The following is a 17071-nucleotide window of genomic DNA, read 5'->3' as shown; positions in this document are numbered from 1 at the left end:
GCCTTGCACACGGAGTGAGCAGCTGGGTGGTGCTAAGTTGCCAGCTGGCCTTAAACCACGACAATGTTTATCAAAGTAATATGAGTAAGGTAAACCAAAAAGCATTAATCTAGTGCTTGTCTTAAGAAATTACGTATTTAAGTCAGAAGAGCACTAAGCAAAATACTTATATTAGAATAATTGCCATGTGTGAACCAGAGGTTTCTATGTATTTCCAACAGTTTAATGATATTAGTGGTACAAAATACAGCAACAGAATCATTGTTTAAGGACACAGAATGCTGGATCCAGAATGGATGTTTAACAAAGGAGATGAGCAATGAGCTTTCCCCACTTCTCATTCTACATGCTGGAATCAGATCTTCTGCTCCTTCCAGGAGGAGCAGTTATCACTGAAAACACTGCTGTACTCTGTGAGGAACACAAGCAGCAAGGCAACTACCAGGTCTTTACTTCAACCCATCTTCTGGTCCAACCCACTATGAAGTCTAATAACAACTAATTAATTTTAAATTCATATTAGAGAAAAACTGTCCATTTTAGAGATCGGTGTTTATCCACTTCATGGTTCACAAGTATTCACATCTAACTTGTACCATCCTTCACAACCTACTCATGAGCACTCTGAGGTAAAAACATATACAAGTGTGACTATCAAACAGCTGCCCTTCAAAACAAAATAACTTACCTTAGCTTCTTCCTCTTGTGCTTTTTTCACAATTGCTTGTAGCTGCACTTCACGTTTAAATTCTGCATGGAGTAATTTTTCCTCCATCATTCTGCGTCTTTGATCTAATAATTCCTCCTTCCATTTCCGTACATCTTTTTCCTGTAAATAATGAGTAAATCCATAATTAATACAGTAACTGAAAACAGGGTCTAAATTTTCCTCAGAATTTTCTAATGTTTGAAGCCATATTTACAGTAATAAAACATTTTGATGCCGTACAGAAAGCCTGCATTAAGTTTAAGTACACTGATTTGCTAACTGCTTTAATTTGATGAGTTTTAGCATTTATGTTGGATACATGCAACATGTTTCTACTTTCATCATGCCTTACCCGAACCTGAGTCAGTACAGTATGTCAGCAACGCTCCTGCAGAAGTTTATTATTTGAAATAACGCTTTCTTTAACATGTGTGATGCACGTGTCATCTGTGCAAACTTTGTGAACTCAGACTCAGAGGAAAATTTTCTAGACTATGTAGAAAAATAAGCTTTTCTGAAGGGCAACAGACCAGTTCCTTTATGTTACAGAAAGCTTACCCTCTCCATTAATTTTTGAAGCTTCAGTGTCTTTTCTTCACGTAACTTTTCTCTCAGCTGTTGAGCTTTCATTTGTTTCTCTTCATGTTTCTTTTTGGATTCTGCTATTGTTCTTTTAATTAAAAAAAAAAGCAGAGAGAAAGCAAGTGAGACAAAGTTAACTGACAGCGTTGCAAACATTTCTATGTCATTTTTGGTAAGAGAAAACAAACAGGGCACTGGAGAGCAATTATTTCTCCTAAATGTAAATACTGTTCTAGTCTTCAAATCTTTATGTACTGGACAATGTAGCACAAGTCTAGTTCAATATGAAAATAATATATCCACCCACAGACTTTAAGATTTATGAAGTTTTACGCGGCCATGTGTTTGGTTGCGTTTTCACTGGCTAATCAAGACAGGTAACAACTCTAAAACCTTTTGCGTGACGGTGACGACAGTTTCTCGTGCATGTGTATCCCATGGCCAGGTGGACGTGCAGGCTCTTCTTCTACTCTGTCTCCCCAAGAATTACTCTGGCGCCATGATTCACGAGCTGTACATAAAGACAATGAAGACTTTGATAATGGGGCATTTTTCTAAATTTTGCTGTCATTTCAACATAAGGACAATAATATATGAAAATTTACCTTCATAATCTGCCAGGACATCATTCCAGTCCATAGACATACCACAGAAAGATACACTTCCATTGCCCATACTAGCCTGAAATTTGATACGATCCAGACAGTAAAAACATAAACCTTAACGTGCAGGCGTATACACAGATTAAACAGTGCAAACTCAGCGATATTCAGCAATGCTTCCAAACTGAATCAGCCCTCTCAAAGACAGATGCTGTTTCTGATAGCAGAAAGGGAGACTTCTGCTTCACCTGTGCAGTAGCGATGACAATAACAAGCCCCAGTTCTCCCAGTTTTGCACACAGTAGGCAGCAGGACAATGACTGCAATATCAGATGACTTTGTACCACTCAGCAGCACTGTGCTGCTGAGTTTAGCAAGACTAAATATAGCTTAGATAGTATGGTATAATTATTACATTACATTATCTACTTCATTTGCATATAAAAACAGTTGCAAAAACAAACACTAACAAATTCTGTATTAATACTCTGCTGACAAAGAAGTCGGGCACTTTAAAAGAAATCAAGCACTCACAGAGAAATCACTGTCATTGTCAGTCTCGATATTAATGTCATTGTTTTCCTCTGCTTCAATCTCTCTAGTTAATTGCTCTTCTTCTGCAATAGCACTAGCAATGGCTTCTTCATTTGCCTTTTCCAGGCGATCTGCTAACTCTTCTTTCTTAGCAAGGACTTCTGCCATGGACTGTGGGAAATAAGAAACCAGAAAAAAACTCAGATCAGAAGCAGGCACAAAAAAGTGGTTTCCATATAGTTAATACGAATTATATAGCATTTTGTTCAACTTCTAATTACTTGTAGTTCCTTACAGCTAAACTTTGTGAAGGTAACTGAAATATACACCCCACTAAGACTGTTAGCAACTATTAACTCATTCAATAGCTCCATGAAACACTTAAGAAATTAATTTTCATTCATATCATTCCAAAACGTATTACATGAACAAAGACAGCTCTTCTCCATTTATTCTTGTAAATACCTAGTCTTAGGGACAACGCAATGCATACTCCAAAACATTAATAGTGTGTCCTGCTGTTATCTCCAGAAAAGGAATTGTGCTCCAAAGTATTATTTAAAGATGAAAATGGACCTGCAGATGAACTGTATCTGGAAACTTTACCATCGTTATTACAATGGAATCTCAGGTTATACTTGTTTTTCAAGAGGAATGACAAGATAGTCAGGAAGAAGGGAAGCTGGAATATGCTGACGACCTTCTCCTTCTCTAAAATCCAGCATTAACCAGTTCATTTCCATTCCAGCTACCAAGCAATGTGCCACAATACACTAATCGGTGTTTAAAGTATCAAAAATCAGGAGAAGAAAAATGCTCACAAAAGAGATAGATCCCACCAAACTGTCAGAATGTTGAACTGTTAATAACTGAGAATCTGAAACACTGTTACTGAACAAGATGCTAGAAATCAGCTCAAAAACCAAAGGGATACTTGACTTGGAAACTTCCTAAGTAGGAGTGCAGTTTGTAAAAGATGTTAAAGTGTTCTATAAGAAAACTTCCATAAATCAGAAATTGAACCCAGTTTCAGAAAAAAAAACCAAACAAAATACTAAAACAAAAAAACTAAAACCTGAAAGTATAACGTGAATTTTCTGTAGCATTACTGCAATTCTCCACTCAGAGAACCCCAGTAAAGCAGACACACCTCGAAACCTGCAGAATTCTACTGACAAGACAAGACATTCTTTTTGGGAAGCCACATAAAAACAGAATAATGATTTCACATTCATTGCTTTCAAATGGCATTCATCCAAATTGCTAGTTGTATAGGAAGACCCAAGAGAGCAGTTCAGCTGCTCTTAAAAGGCAGAAGTCTACATTTGTTTCTACCAGAATTTCAATATCTCATGTGTTTCCAGTTTGAATAATTAGCAAAAGTGGAGTGAGGACGTAAGGACAGTGACTTAAAACAATCAGTAGTGGAAGGAAATATTATGGCAAACGTATTTGTAAAAGCAATGAGAACACAGTTCTTCCTTTGCAATAATGCATTTCTGTCTTTCTCGTTCAAGTTCAGACACTTTACTTTAATTACATCCCACCATTAACAGTATCTGTGCAATACATTTTTTTCTTGTTTTTTTAAATACCATACAGACATTTCTACAGCAGGCTAACAATAAACACTGTGCAATACAGGATGAGAAAATTAAGGCTTATATTTATTATTTACTCAGAAATCTTATAGGATTTCTTACCAATCTGGCAGCACTCACATTTGAAATATCTGAGGGATCCATTTCAGTTTCAGTTTTTGCTTTTTCTGTTTGCTGCTGGTCTATACTGTCAGCGAGCAGGGAGGAAGCTTCATTAATCTGCAGTGGTTTTGAAGTGCAGTCAGTATTTGTGAGAACCGGAGGCATCTCAGAAACTGTCTGTAAAGAATCTTCTGGCACCGGTGTGCCAGTGCTCCCACTGTCCTCTGAGACGGGCGCTGGGAACTAATAAGAGACATTTGCAAAATCAATGACATGTAAGATACTGATTTTTAAAGTCACTAGCGTCAAAAGGATTTTAACAAAATACCTGGCAACCTTACAATAAGTGATGCAAATAACCCCACGCACAGGTATTTTCAGTTGCTCATAACTTTGCAAAAGTTGGATCTTTCTACCTGAAATTTTCTACGTATGAAGTGTGCCTAAGGCTGAGTATGTGGAAAACATCAGAAACCTGTCCAACACACTGCAAAATATATGGTCCATCTCATTATTTTTAACTTGCCTATTTGTGTTAACATCTTAATGTGTTTCCATAAATGTAACTAAGTAATCATTATTTTTAAATCCCTTTCCAAACCGGTTAGTGAACAAAAGCCTTAGACAACACTACCTTTAGAAAATGCTCTAAAGTTGCAAGATTTAAGGTTAGAAAGCAGTTCAAAATGGTACTGACCTGAGTCCTTTCAGTAAGAGGACCTTCAGACTGCTGGAAAGGTTCTTTCTGTACAGGCTCCGTGCTTTTGGATGCACCGCTGTCAGGGAGAGAACTGCCATGCTTATTCTCCAGTGGTGGTGAAATTACGTTTTCTTTGTCACTGTCACCTTTGGACTTCAGTGATTCTGCAGCTACAGGAGTTTTTGTTGCCAGAGCTGTGGATCGAGATCGAACAGGCCTTCCACGCTGAACTGTTTCCCAGCCCTCTGCATCCTTTCGGTCTACATAAAAAATAAACCACACCACTTTAAGAAAGGGAGACTTATGAATAGAAGTCTTATAAACAACTATTTTATTACAGCATTACAAAGGTCATGTGATAAAAAACCACGTTGTCTTTAAAAATCAGTATTACAAAAAACATCAATTAAATACTCTTTAACAAAAGCAGGGCTATTGTTTTTACAAACACTGAACATCTCTATGCATGGGATCAGTTCTGTCACTTCAAGAAGCTACTCATACACAAAATAATGTGAAAAATGGCAACAGATAGTTAAGCTTTTCACTCCTGTGTTGCTGCTTCACAAGATGGTAAAGCTCAACAAAACACCCACACTCTTACTCTTCTTTGTAGCAACAGTAACACCAGAGGCCTTTTGTCAAAGGGAAAATCTCTGCCAGTACAGATGTAATTGCACGTCTTAGTGTGGAAAGCATTGTCCTGAATGTGGCTTACTATTCTTATAGAAATGTTTTCTTTACTTTTTTCCATTTGTTTCATTCTGATAATAAAAATACACTAATCAGTGTCAGCTTTTGGAAAATTTCTTTTCCTAGATTCCAGGAAATAGCAAAATATTGCAAGAGTGCGACGGCATATTGTAAGAGAAAATAGAAGAGTAGTTTTCTTCAATTTACTTTGATGACTAAATAGCTGTTAAATACAACTTGCTGATCAACATTTCTGATACCTAATCTTGGTACATACCCGAAAAGCCTTCAAAGTTACACTGGTCTGCCTAATGTATCAGGTGGTAAATGTGATCAGATTTCTAGAATATCACGGTGAAGCCCTTTTTCCATGTTTAACGTATTTGTGGCCAGAAATTAATACCAGCACATAATTTCCCCTACATTCTGAAATGACTAATTATTCTGAGACCTGATGGTACAGCTCGCAAGTGTGAAAGCTAAGTTCACACGTCTATTTGCTGAACAAAAGTTCTTGCAAAAAACTCAAGAACTATGTGCAATATTTTCCAATATACCTTTGGCATAAGCTATTTTTAGGATCATTCAAATAAAAGCAAGAGAAGGATGTCAGAGATTATTTCTACCTGGAGGAGTAAAGAACCAAAAAAACCCACTAAACTGTCAGCTTTACAGAGGGAAAAATCTAGGATTGAACTTGTATAACAGAATTCATTCCCTGGGTATTTCTAAAGCTTTTACTAACAAAGATGGTCTTGTAACGCAGGCATAAAGATCAGAGCTCAAACATTAAAATTTAACATAAATATGAATAGGAATAAATATGAGCATACTGGGTTGTCAAAAAAGGTAATTCGAAACACTCAAGGGTGGTGAGTAAATGGAATGATTTGCATATTATGATAAATTGCACCGTATCAACTTAAAGACTGGCTTAAAACCTGCATTTCTAAAGATCTGATTTTTAAAAGCAAAATATAAAGTGATTTAAAAAATATGAAAGTGTGATGCACTTTAAAAATACCACCCACTTTCAGCAGGACCACACAATAGTCACGTTACAAGAAGTGACCCACCATTATGGACTGCCAGTAACATCTATACGCAGGTCAACACACCCGTAGAGAGGAGAGAACAAAGAATTTATTCTTCCTTTCAAAACATATATGTTTATTTTAAAGCAATTTACACTACATAAAAAGGTCCTCTCAACATAAATTTGCTTGGTCAAAAAATCCTTGAGTCTTTTTAGGTTTCTCCCCAGGGCAACTCTAAAACAAAGCCAGGAATCCCAGTACCCACACTTTGACTAGAAGTGCTCTACTACAAAGCACTGCAGTGGCACAGCCATAGGACTGTGAATAAAAATGCACATTATTTTAGGTAAAAGATAAGACAGTGGTACCAACCAGACTAAACTACCTTTAGGTGGTCTTGAACTGATGTTCAACATCAGCAGCAATCAGGAAACTGGAAATGAGCCTAAACCAGAACTACTAATGGCACTTTCATATTTTGCTACCCTTGGCATGCAGCATTTTGCAGTCATTAAGTGCTCATTTAACTATGGGGTTCTCTTAACACCTCAGGACAAAACATGGCAGCCTAGACCAACGGCTGGTGTAAATCCTGAGTTAGCAGTGAAGCTAACAGGACTGTACTGACATCTGTCTTAGTTGAGCAGCTCATGCAATAGCTGTTTTTAACATAACATATAATTGTTCACAAACCTTAACAATACTGATAATACGACAGATGCAAAAAGGTAATTTAATTTGATATTTTACTGTTGAAACTGTTCTACTCTAGAAAATTCGCTGCGTGCTTTAAAGTAAACAAAATTCCAAAACTTTGTGTGAATGACTACAGCCGATCTCTTCAGATTACTGACAGTAACGAGAGACAGCACACCTCCGCAAAAAGCCTTTCTATGTTCGTTCCCCCTGCGTGCACTTGCACACGCTCCAGTGTGCACCACTGATTAGAGAGGGGAACGGCAGTCAAAAAGATACAGACTTTTTACCACAGACTTTCCATTTGACCCCTCTAAGCGACTTTGGCTTTGTTTTCATTTCTTCATCTTTACATGAAAAAAAATATTATTACCTACAGGACCAAGTGATCTAAACCTGTTATTACCCTCTCAGAGACACTCTTATCTCCAAAACAATACTCCAGGGAATGAGGTTTTAATTCTGCAAGAATCACAAACAGATGTACTGCAGAAAGCTCCAGGCACACAGGCTGTGCAGGGTAATGTCCTGCACTGCAAGGGACAACAAGGGCTGCCGAGGCCCCTTGGATCCCACAGCTGCTCCTACCCCGCCAACTCTTCTAATTGGTAGGACCACAAAGATTTTGCTGTATACAGCTTATGATAAAATTTGGCCAAGAAATTTCCCTGGCAAGTAATATACAGACAACCAAGAGACTGTTCAGAAGACTGCTGAAATCAAACAAAAAATCTCCATTGCTTTACTGCAGCAGACTTTTGGATTGCGATTCCTGTCGCTTGTCATTTGCAAAACAAGATTGTTGCAAGATTTCACTTCTACTTGTTCCAAAACTTAAAGTCGGCTCTTACACAAGGCATCTTTTCTACATTAAAAAAGATCAGGAGATACCCTTTAGTAGTATCTACTACCTAAAGATCATTTTCCTAGCATCTAGATAAGAAGATATATTAATCTTATATATATATATCTTAATAATAATTGTACTAATATCTTCTAATACATTTTACTAACAACTTTACTAATATCTACTGAAGTTAGTTCTACCAAAAAAATATACATATCCTTGCCTGCCTTGCCTAGCTGATTCCATGTTTCATCACATATTTCTTAGTACTCTAAAATGACAGAATCAGACTAAAATTATTCAGAGCATAGCAAAGCAATAACCTCGCTTACTACAGTAAGAATTAATCTTTTAGCAAAAGCCATACATGTTTAATTTTTAATTTGTATTCGTTAACTATCAGATTCATAATTATTACTCAAGATTCACGCAATTAATTTAACAGCACAGAAATATTTGTGTTTGAAAGAATGCTGTTTAGTGAATTCTTTAAAATACAAAACATTTTTAATGCTAACATGCAGATTGTTGAAATATTTGGAATCAGTTTAACAGTTTTATGCTGACAACTAGTTCTATACAAGAAGTTACTTTTTCATTTTAATTCACTTATCACTTTAGTATTTAATCATTTCCGGGCACATTTTTAACAACAAGTATGCAAAGCTAATACATTTACTGACGTTGGATCACATAGTTCCTAACCTAAAGCCAAGTTAACACTCAGCAGAGCATCACCCTTCCTCACTTTTTTCCCCTACGTCTGGAACTCTTTTCACACAGCCCAGCAGGCATCTCCACATGCTACCACATGCTATCACATCCTGGGTTTGATTACTCCCCGAGTTTTCTTAATGAATAATTCATTTGACTACCTTGATCATTCTCTAGTGTCATTTGAACCTCCCTGTCCCTGTTTGCTCTTGTATTACATGGCAGTGACAAGCCATCTGTCATCTTGAAGCCCTCAGAGCCACCAGGGCCTGACTCTTTCCAAGTTACTCCGTCTGGAAGAACTTGCCCAGCAGCCTCACTGGCAACACCAATAAAACAAATCTAGGCAAGTATTTGCAAAACTCTTAAAGAGTTCTACCTCAGGAGATGTGTGTCCGTTCTTAAAAATTTACTTGTAAGTAATATCCTACCAAAGCCTATTTTTCCTTCAGGCCCAATTTTGTTTAAAATCTAAAGTAGTATTCCTCGATCTGAGAAGCCCTTTGGAAAACTATGACTACTTGAGAATCTGGAAGCAAATCTAGAAACATTAACTCGGTCGAAACAGTTACAGGGCAGCAGACAAGAAAACCAGAATAAGAGAAAACAAAACAAAACAAAAAAAAAAGAAAGAAAATGCAGTGGTGCAAGAAGTTGTAAACTTACCAACCATAACAAGAGATGGTGAGTTAATAGGCAAGATTTTAATGAGAGATGTTAATTGTCAGAATACTTTTAATGGTCACTTAAAAATATGAGAGGAAAAAAAAAAAAAAGTAAAAAAAGGAGAATGAATGTAGAATTTTCAACAGAAACTGTGCTTAAGAATTTGACAGCCCAGTCAGGAGTAAACTGTCCTTTGCTGCCTGTGATTTGTTCTCAATCTGCAGAAGTTCCACATGCTGCCACAGATCAGCTGGCAGTAGAGCTGAGATCAAACCAGCACAGTTATTTTAGAGGACTGTATATCCTGCAAAGTCTGACGTCTTAGCTACATTACAATCAATATGCATTCACAGCTACAGACATGAGCAATTAATACAGGAAAGATAATAACAATTATTAATAAAACTAGATTTCAAGTGCGGCAACAGAAGACATCAGATTTTTCTGAGAAGTTTACATGATTACTTCCCTTCCTCCTAAGTTATGGACAAATAATAAACAATTATTCTAACTGAAGGCACCTACTTCCAGTCTTAATACACATCCTAAACTTGTATTATCTACCTCACTTCTCACCAAGAGTACCTGGGCATCAACTGCATGCGAGGCGATTGGCTCTCTGTACTGCTGCCACTAAACCTCTCTTTGCTCTTGCCACAAACCAGTCAGAGAATAAGACTACGCTACATTTCGTAGTGTAGAAAACATACAAGCATGAAAGAAAACAATTATCTTTTTAAAAAATTAATTAAAATGTTCAAGGTAACAGGAAGTTTAATGAGGGAAATGAGATAAGATGATTTAACCTCATTTAATCATGCATCCAGAAAAAAAATACTAAAGAAACATCTGGAAAAATAATGCAATCCCTAAGGACGTATTTAATTAAATTTGGAAATTCCATCAACCATGAAACAGATACAGTATCATAGCACCCGCCCATTTCACAGAACCATGGTGAGACCTAATGATAATGCTGTTGGAAATCTCCAGAGAAAAAGGGTTTTAAGGAAATCTTTTTACTGTAAGCCCCAGCTGGGCTTTTAAGGGGCAAGAGAGCATTGGGGGGTGGCAGGAGGAATCCTCCTCCCCTAACAGCTGGGAGTGCATTAGCTGGGGGGCAGGCAGAGCAGATGATACACAAGCCTCAGATCTGCTTCAATAATGCACGTGAAGAGCCTTTGTGACTCCCTTTGCATTAGCTTCACAGATCCTCTTGTGCTCCAACCGGTGAGGTTAATTTGATTTTACCAAAGTGATTCTAGCCTCCACACAAAGCACAACATGCTCCTAAAGAGAATTTGATTTGTTAAACACATTACAATTCAGGCATGAGAAAATCATTGAAATTCTCCATTGTTGAATGCCAGAGATAATAGATTCTAAAGAATAAACAAAGCCTCTAGAATGAATGACTTATTTCTTAAAATGAAATGTTTCAAGTCTGAATTACGTAGTACATTTGATTTTGAAAATTACTGAACACTTATAGGCCAGTATTACAGGACCTAAATGGTTTCACTCTTTTTGGAGCTCATCAGCTGGAGGTAACGGCCAACACGGCACAACACTGATTCTACAGCACTTTAAATGCTTAAAACCAGCGTAAGGTCTTTGTTTTCATTTTAGCCTCTTAAAGCTATGTTATACATATGGAAGTGCAGATCACGTGAATCCCTAATAAAGGTATTTTAATAACAGCTTGGAGTCTGTCACTTTAATATGAGCAATAATCAACAGGAAATAGTTTCATTATGAACAGCTTCAACTACTGGCAAAAATTAAAAGTGGAATTACACCTTCAGTTACAGTGTTGGAAACTCAGCCAACTGCTGTTCTCTAATCAGCTCACAGCAACTACATACGGCATACATATTCCCTCACATAAGGAGCACCAATCAATTCCCATTCAAACAACCACTTTTAGAGTATGGGTTTGATTGTTTTTTTCTAAGCACAAAAATCCACGTGCTACTGAACTCACTTATGTTCAACTGCAAGACATTTGGACCAGGTATCATTGTTCCATAATATACCACAAATCTCCAAATCACCATATGTGACTTCTATTACTACTAGATTGAATGTACAACTATCTCAAATTAATACATGCTCTTTGAGTAATTTTTCTTTAAAAAAAATTATGAACATTTCTTTGAAATTTCTTTCAGAACATCCGTTTTTACATCCTGCCTGTTCTTTTTGCAGGGACCACACATGAAAAAAATAAATGGAAAAAATGCACCTCTGAACACAATCTCAGGGATCCAGGGTGTGCGAAGAAACTAACTTTGTAAACTAAATGGTAAAGTTTTTTAGGTCTACAATTTAAAAAATGTCTTCTATAAAAAAAGACCCTGCGCATCAAGAGTTCTCCAAGGAACGTAACTCCTCTTTTACAGACTCCTGGACGTGTATTACTCTTTATATTGTTCAACCACTCCAAATTGCAGCCAGTGGGATTGTCAGTGGGTGAGCACAGACCTTTCATTTCTCAGGGTGTTATGTACTGGTATTTTAACAGCCTTGAAATCTCTTTTCATTCCCCTCAGACTGCGGGATGGATCTTCCTCCCCATCCGTCTGCAAGATCAGCAGTGGGTAGTAGTCTGTTAGGTGCACCAGGCTGGGGAGTGTCCTGGTGATGTCCCTGATCCAGGCTCCAGGTAGACTGCACACTTCCCTACGATGAGGGTCAACTCTGCAGATTGGGCCCTCTGTCCCCCTCAGAAGGAAATTGCCTACTACAATTACCCTTCTTTCTTTCTTATCTGAGGCAGTTTTGAGGCATGGGGTCAACTGCCTCTTTCTATGTGACCTCCTTTTTGCAAAAGTAGACTTACTTTTGGTTTGAAAATAGGTCATCACACTCTCAACTAACTTTAGACCACACAGATAGTGAAAATAACTTAAGCCACTTAAAAAGACTTGCCATTTTTCCGTGATGACTTCTGTGCCGGAGGTGGCAGACAGGTTTGTGCTGTTGCGAGCTCAGGACTGGCAGCTTTTGTTCCATGATTGGCTTTCACCTTATCAGCCCAACTGACACCAGAAGGAGCCAGGCGCGTTGCAGAAATCGTCACTGCAGGGTTCCTAAAGGAAAGGCACAACTCTTTTAGTGTCTAATCAAATGACAGAACAGCTCACGAGGAAACGTTATCAGGACACTCTCTTCTTAATCCTGGCATTCAATGAGTTTTAAAAAGTTAAATTTGTAGTTATTGAACATTAAAACCTCAGTAAGACTTCTCATCAGCAAAAATCCCTATAAAACCAAATAATGAAAAAAGTCAATCTAACCATAGAAACAAGGATCCAGCAATTAATCAGCAGGTGGGCTGGTTTTGTGGGGGTTTTTTGTTTCTATTAGGTAACTACCTTGATAGTCTATTATATATTCACAGTCACAGAAGAGTCAGAAGACAGAAAACAGTGCTACAAGCTTTACAACAATGATTAAAACAGCCCAACAAATCCAGCTGCCTCATTAGCTAAGAAAATCAAGGATAAAGAAATGGAGATCTTGCAAGTTTCCAACAAATGTGTAGGAAAAAACTCTACAACTAGACTGTTCACCTACTCTAAGCCCAGTAAGATGCCAATTTGTTGTTATTTCCTATTTCTATCAAGGCACTCAAAAAAAACCTATCAGGAATAATTCCATAAATTATAAAAATGTGGCTAGTTGGTCTGTTTGATCCTATAGGGATCCTTTTTTGATCCTATAGGGATGTAGTGCCATTCCATGTGACAAAACCAGGAGGACAAGCCTAATCCCCCGTCTCCGATGGTGCCATTTGGCCATTAGACCTCTATTGAGGACATTGTGACCACTTATAAAACAGCGTAGTATGTGCTCTCAACCCCAACAAACATGAATGAACCAAAAAAACATGTCCTGAGAAAACTGGACACACACACATGCTCTCCAGAACTGAAATAGCACCAGCCAGTGCTGCTCCAAACTGGTGTTTAAACACATTTTTGCCAAACTGCTTTCAAACAGCAATTTTCATTTCAACAAGTAAAAGATGCTTTACTGTGGTATATAATATGCTCTCTATTTAAACTAGCAGCAGTTTTGCTGTTCATCAGAATCATAGTCATCTCACTTAGCATTCACTCTTTTTGACCTGTATTTCCTTTTGCACACTCAGCTGCCCATTCACATTGCATACACTGGCAATTTTAAAATGGCAATTACAGACATTTTGACCTTTGTTTTGCAGTAGGAAGAGAGTATTAAGCAGATAACATGAAATACATTAATTGTATTTTCTCTTCATGTCAACGACCATTCACTAAATACATAATGAAGAAAGTAAAAAATTAAGTCCTTGGTAGGATTTTCTTTTACAGACCATATGCTTTTCTTTCATGAATGCACATAATTGCATATATAACTTAATGAACAGCAAAACAACACATTGATCACTACTGAAAAATAGTATATTCACAAACTCTGCTTCAAATGAATCCTTATTTTAGCTTTAATAAACTCAACATCTGGTTCCATACCCAAAATTTAAACTTCTTCGAGCATTTGATGTCACACTAATTCTATCTGTTGACGGACTTGGAATCACATGGCGTCCAGGAGACATTTTCTTTACTTCCCAAGCTAATGAAGTAGGTCTGCAAATTCAGGAAAGAAAAGTTAAAAAAAAAAAATTGCAATAATAATTATTTCTCTATCACCTTAAATTAAAACAGCACCGACAAATGCTGTAAAATATTAATTAATTTAATTTCACTGCTGAATTTAATCATACATCTCAGCCATTGTTTCTACACCAACTCCAAACCAGATTAGCCAGACCCATATCAAAACCAATGTGTACTCTTCAAGACCACAATGTTTATTTTAAACGTCAGTGTGGGACCAAACATCAAACCAACCAGTTAAAAGGAAAGGATTGCGGTAGGACTGGAAATATCCCTAGTTCCAGTGACAATAACAATACACATCAAAGGTCACAACCATTTAAAGTACCCTCAGTTTTCCTATCCTGTGTAAGAGAGCACTGAACACAGTTTAAATGCTGTTTTGGTTATTATAGGTATCAAATATCTCCAGTACACAAAAAAAAACTTTACAACTAACCAAATATATCACCATCTACTCCTCCTTTTATACTACTGACACAACAAACCTTGGCAGCAATAACATTTACTGATAAATGTGTACTTGCAAAGATAGTTGAACAGGCTGATTTATGTTAACTGACACTAACATCAAATGTTCTCCTCCAAACAGTCATAGTTTGAGGTGGACGCCAGGCCAGCAGTTTCGTTAAGCATCTCACTGAAGCTGATGCTATTTTCTTTTTCGTTTTTAATTCTTGCCCTTGAAGCTACCTGATTACCTGAAAATTACACTGACAATTAACAACAAAATCAAACTTAGAGCACCTGGTGCTGGTGAAGAGAGATTCAGAAAAGCACTTACATACGTTATTTTTTAACTGGTGGCAGTACTAGTAGCAGGATTAACAACCTACAATCAACTAATACGATGAGTTTGTCACATTGGGTCCAGTTTTTTCTCTGCCTAGGTAGATGAGTGATTGAAAGCACAAACAAAGGAAAAGAGAAGAACCAGAGTGTATCCTTTCACACATACTACAGGTCTCCCATCTTCTACAAGCACAAATTACAGCAGTGAAACCTGACTTCTCATTTACCTCTCAAAGCTAAAACTCAGGCACCAAGGCACAAATTCAACACTAGGCACAAACTGTAGTGACATAATCAGTTTTACCTCTCTGACACAATACTTCCAAACACTTTACCATTTCACTCATAACACTACCACGGAGGATAAAATCCCCTTTATGTCCTCACACCAATTGTGTCCCAAAAGAAAATTTCCTTCCAGAGCAGATATTAAAATTGGTTCTATTTGCTAAATCTCTGCCACAAAATGAAATTTACGATGAGACAGTGTTGGCTGTAGATTTAAAAAATAAATAAATTGAATTACCTGCTTTGAGCATCAGCTTTTTCTAGCTTCTCCTGCAGCTGTATCCAGTCAATCAATGCTTTGAAGTCCCTTACGTAGTTATCAAGCATCATCAGGACTTCCTAAAAAACAACCATTACATCAACTTTTTAAAACACAATCCCCCTGCCTCAATAAAGGAACTGAAAAGAAGTAGGAAATGTACTGGTCTGTAGTGTTCTCACAAAACATAAGACCAAGAAAAACCCTGAAACCAAAAAAGCCCAGACAGTTAAGATTTTTATGTGAACAAACACTAAAACATGTACCTTATCAAAAGATGGGCACATTTTCCAAGGTCTCTGCAAGCACCTATATCTAAAGACAAAATAGCAAAACTTGGCAAAAAAATAATTCCTAACATACGTAAGTAACACTGTTTCATGATTTTTTTTGTCAGGGCTGTTATCTTTTAAAATACACTAGACATACTCCATCAAATAAGCAAAATTGTCTGTAAAACCTGCTAGACTTGTGGGAGACCGAAAACATCATGATTAATCTGTTAGTGAAGCAAAAACACAGAAAGCTACACAAAGGCAACTGCATTGGATGGAGGGAATTCCTTCTGCAGAATCCAGGGATCCCTGCATTAGTAAAAATAGGTAAATAGGGATCCTGCAGTCTTTGCTCAGGCAATAATGCCACTTTTTCACAGCAAAGCAGAGCAAAAGAGCAGGTCATTAAACTCCTAGCTTTGTTTCCTGAGCAAACTATAGTTATCTACTGTCACTGGTAGGAAAGGAGCAATTCTTTACCCTGCAGGGAGCTAGGAAATCACTTATATTCCACATATGAACTCAAAAATAATTCACTACATGTGATAAAAACCAGACAGATCATCATAGCCACCAGGCACATGGCACTTTCTCAGCAGAGCTGACTGTCACCCATCAAAGCTCATTAACTTCTACAGGAGATAGTTTGAGCTCACATCAATCAGAAATAGAAGCTTCCATAACTACTGTTTCAAAGGCAAGAAAAATGTACACTGTACTCTATGATGACAACATGCCAACAATAGTAAAAGTCCAGAAATAAAGCTTGAATTCTATGAAAATTTACACCGGGTTCACATGCAGAGTTTAAAATAGAGACATGATTTTATGTTATAAGGAAAAATGCTGATGACAAAGTGTTGCTGTTTTACAAATCCTTTCCTATGTCAAAGTCATTCATGGCTGGTATTAAGAGAAATTTTCTGCTCAAAGCAAGTTATTATTACCTAGAAATATTTTGCAAACAATTATAAATGAAAATGTATTGGTTCTTAAGTGTTTGGTTCTTAAATGTATTGGTCCTTAACTACAAATTTTAAGAGTAAAACTTTTAACACTGAAAACAGTAAAAAGCACTACTATAGCTCAGGAAACTACTGTACATTTTTGTAACATCACGACTCACTCATCTTTACTTTTAATTGTCTTTTTAATAGAAAAAGGACCTCTAATGTATGCAAGATTATATGGATGCTTATTCATTTTGTTTAACACAAATGCAAGTTTGAAAATTGGCTTCACATAAGTGTCCTTTGAACTAGTACACATGACAGATCTGGAGCATATGCTGGTTGTTATACGGGAAAAGT

At 37.1% G+C, this 17071-nt stretch overlaps 1 protein-coding gene across 3 annotated transcripts in view; it reads right to left on the bottom strand.

The window, feature by feature from the left end:
- SCAPER (S-phase cyclin A associated protein in the ER) overlaps positions 1-17071 on the bottom strand; it is a gene marked incomplete at its 3' end in the record, with an annotated part of 144675 nt that overhangs the window by 102787 nt on the left and 24817 nt on the right. Inside the window, exons 6-15 of one of the 3 annotated variants that reach the window (XM_080351439.1) lie at positions 15466-15566; positions 14001-14117; positions 12415-12575; positions 4828-5090; positions 4131-4373; positions 2428-2598; positions 1897-1972; positions 1685-1802; positions 1268-1379; positions 689-829 (exon numbers count right to left, since the gene is read on the bottom strand). In XM_080351439.1, the coding sequence (XP_080207565.1) occupies positions 689-829; positions 1268-1379; positions 1685-1802; positions 1897-1972; positions 2428-2598; positions 4131-4373; positions 4828-5090; positions 12415-12575; positions 14001-14117; positions 15466-15566 (1503 nt within the window). Of the gene's footprint in view, positions 1-688; positions 830-1267; positions 1380-1684; positions 1803-1896; positions 1973-2427; positions 2599-4130; positions 4374-4823; positions 5091-12414; positions 12576-14000; positions 14118-15465; positions 15567-17071 lie in introns of all 3 variants that reach the window. The other 2 variants (XM_080351438.1, XM_080351437.1) reach the window with 2 other exon arrangements.

The sequence above is a fragment of the Nesoenas mayeri genome (assembly GCF_963082525.1).
Source record: "Nesoenas mayeri genome assembly, chromosome: 11".
NCBI classification, from domain to species: Eukaryota; Metazoa; Chordata; class Aves; order Columbiformes; family Columbidae; genus Nesoenas; species Nesoenas mayeri.
This window is presented reverse-complemented; position numbering and strand designations above follow the sequence as displayed.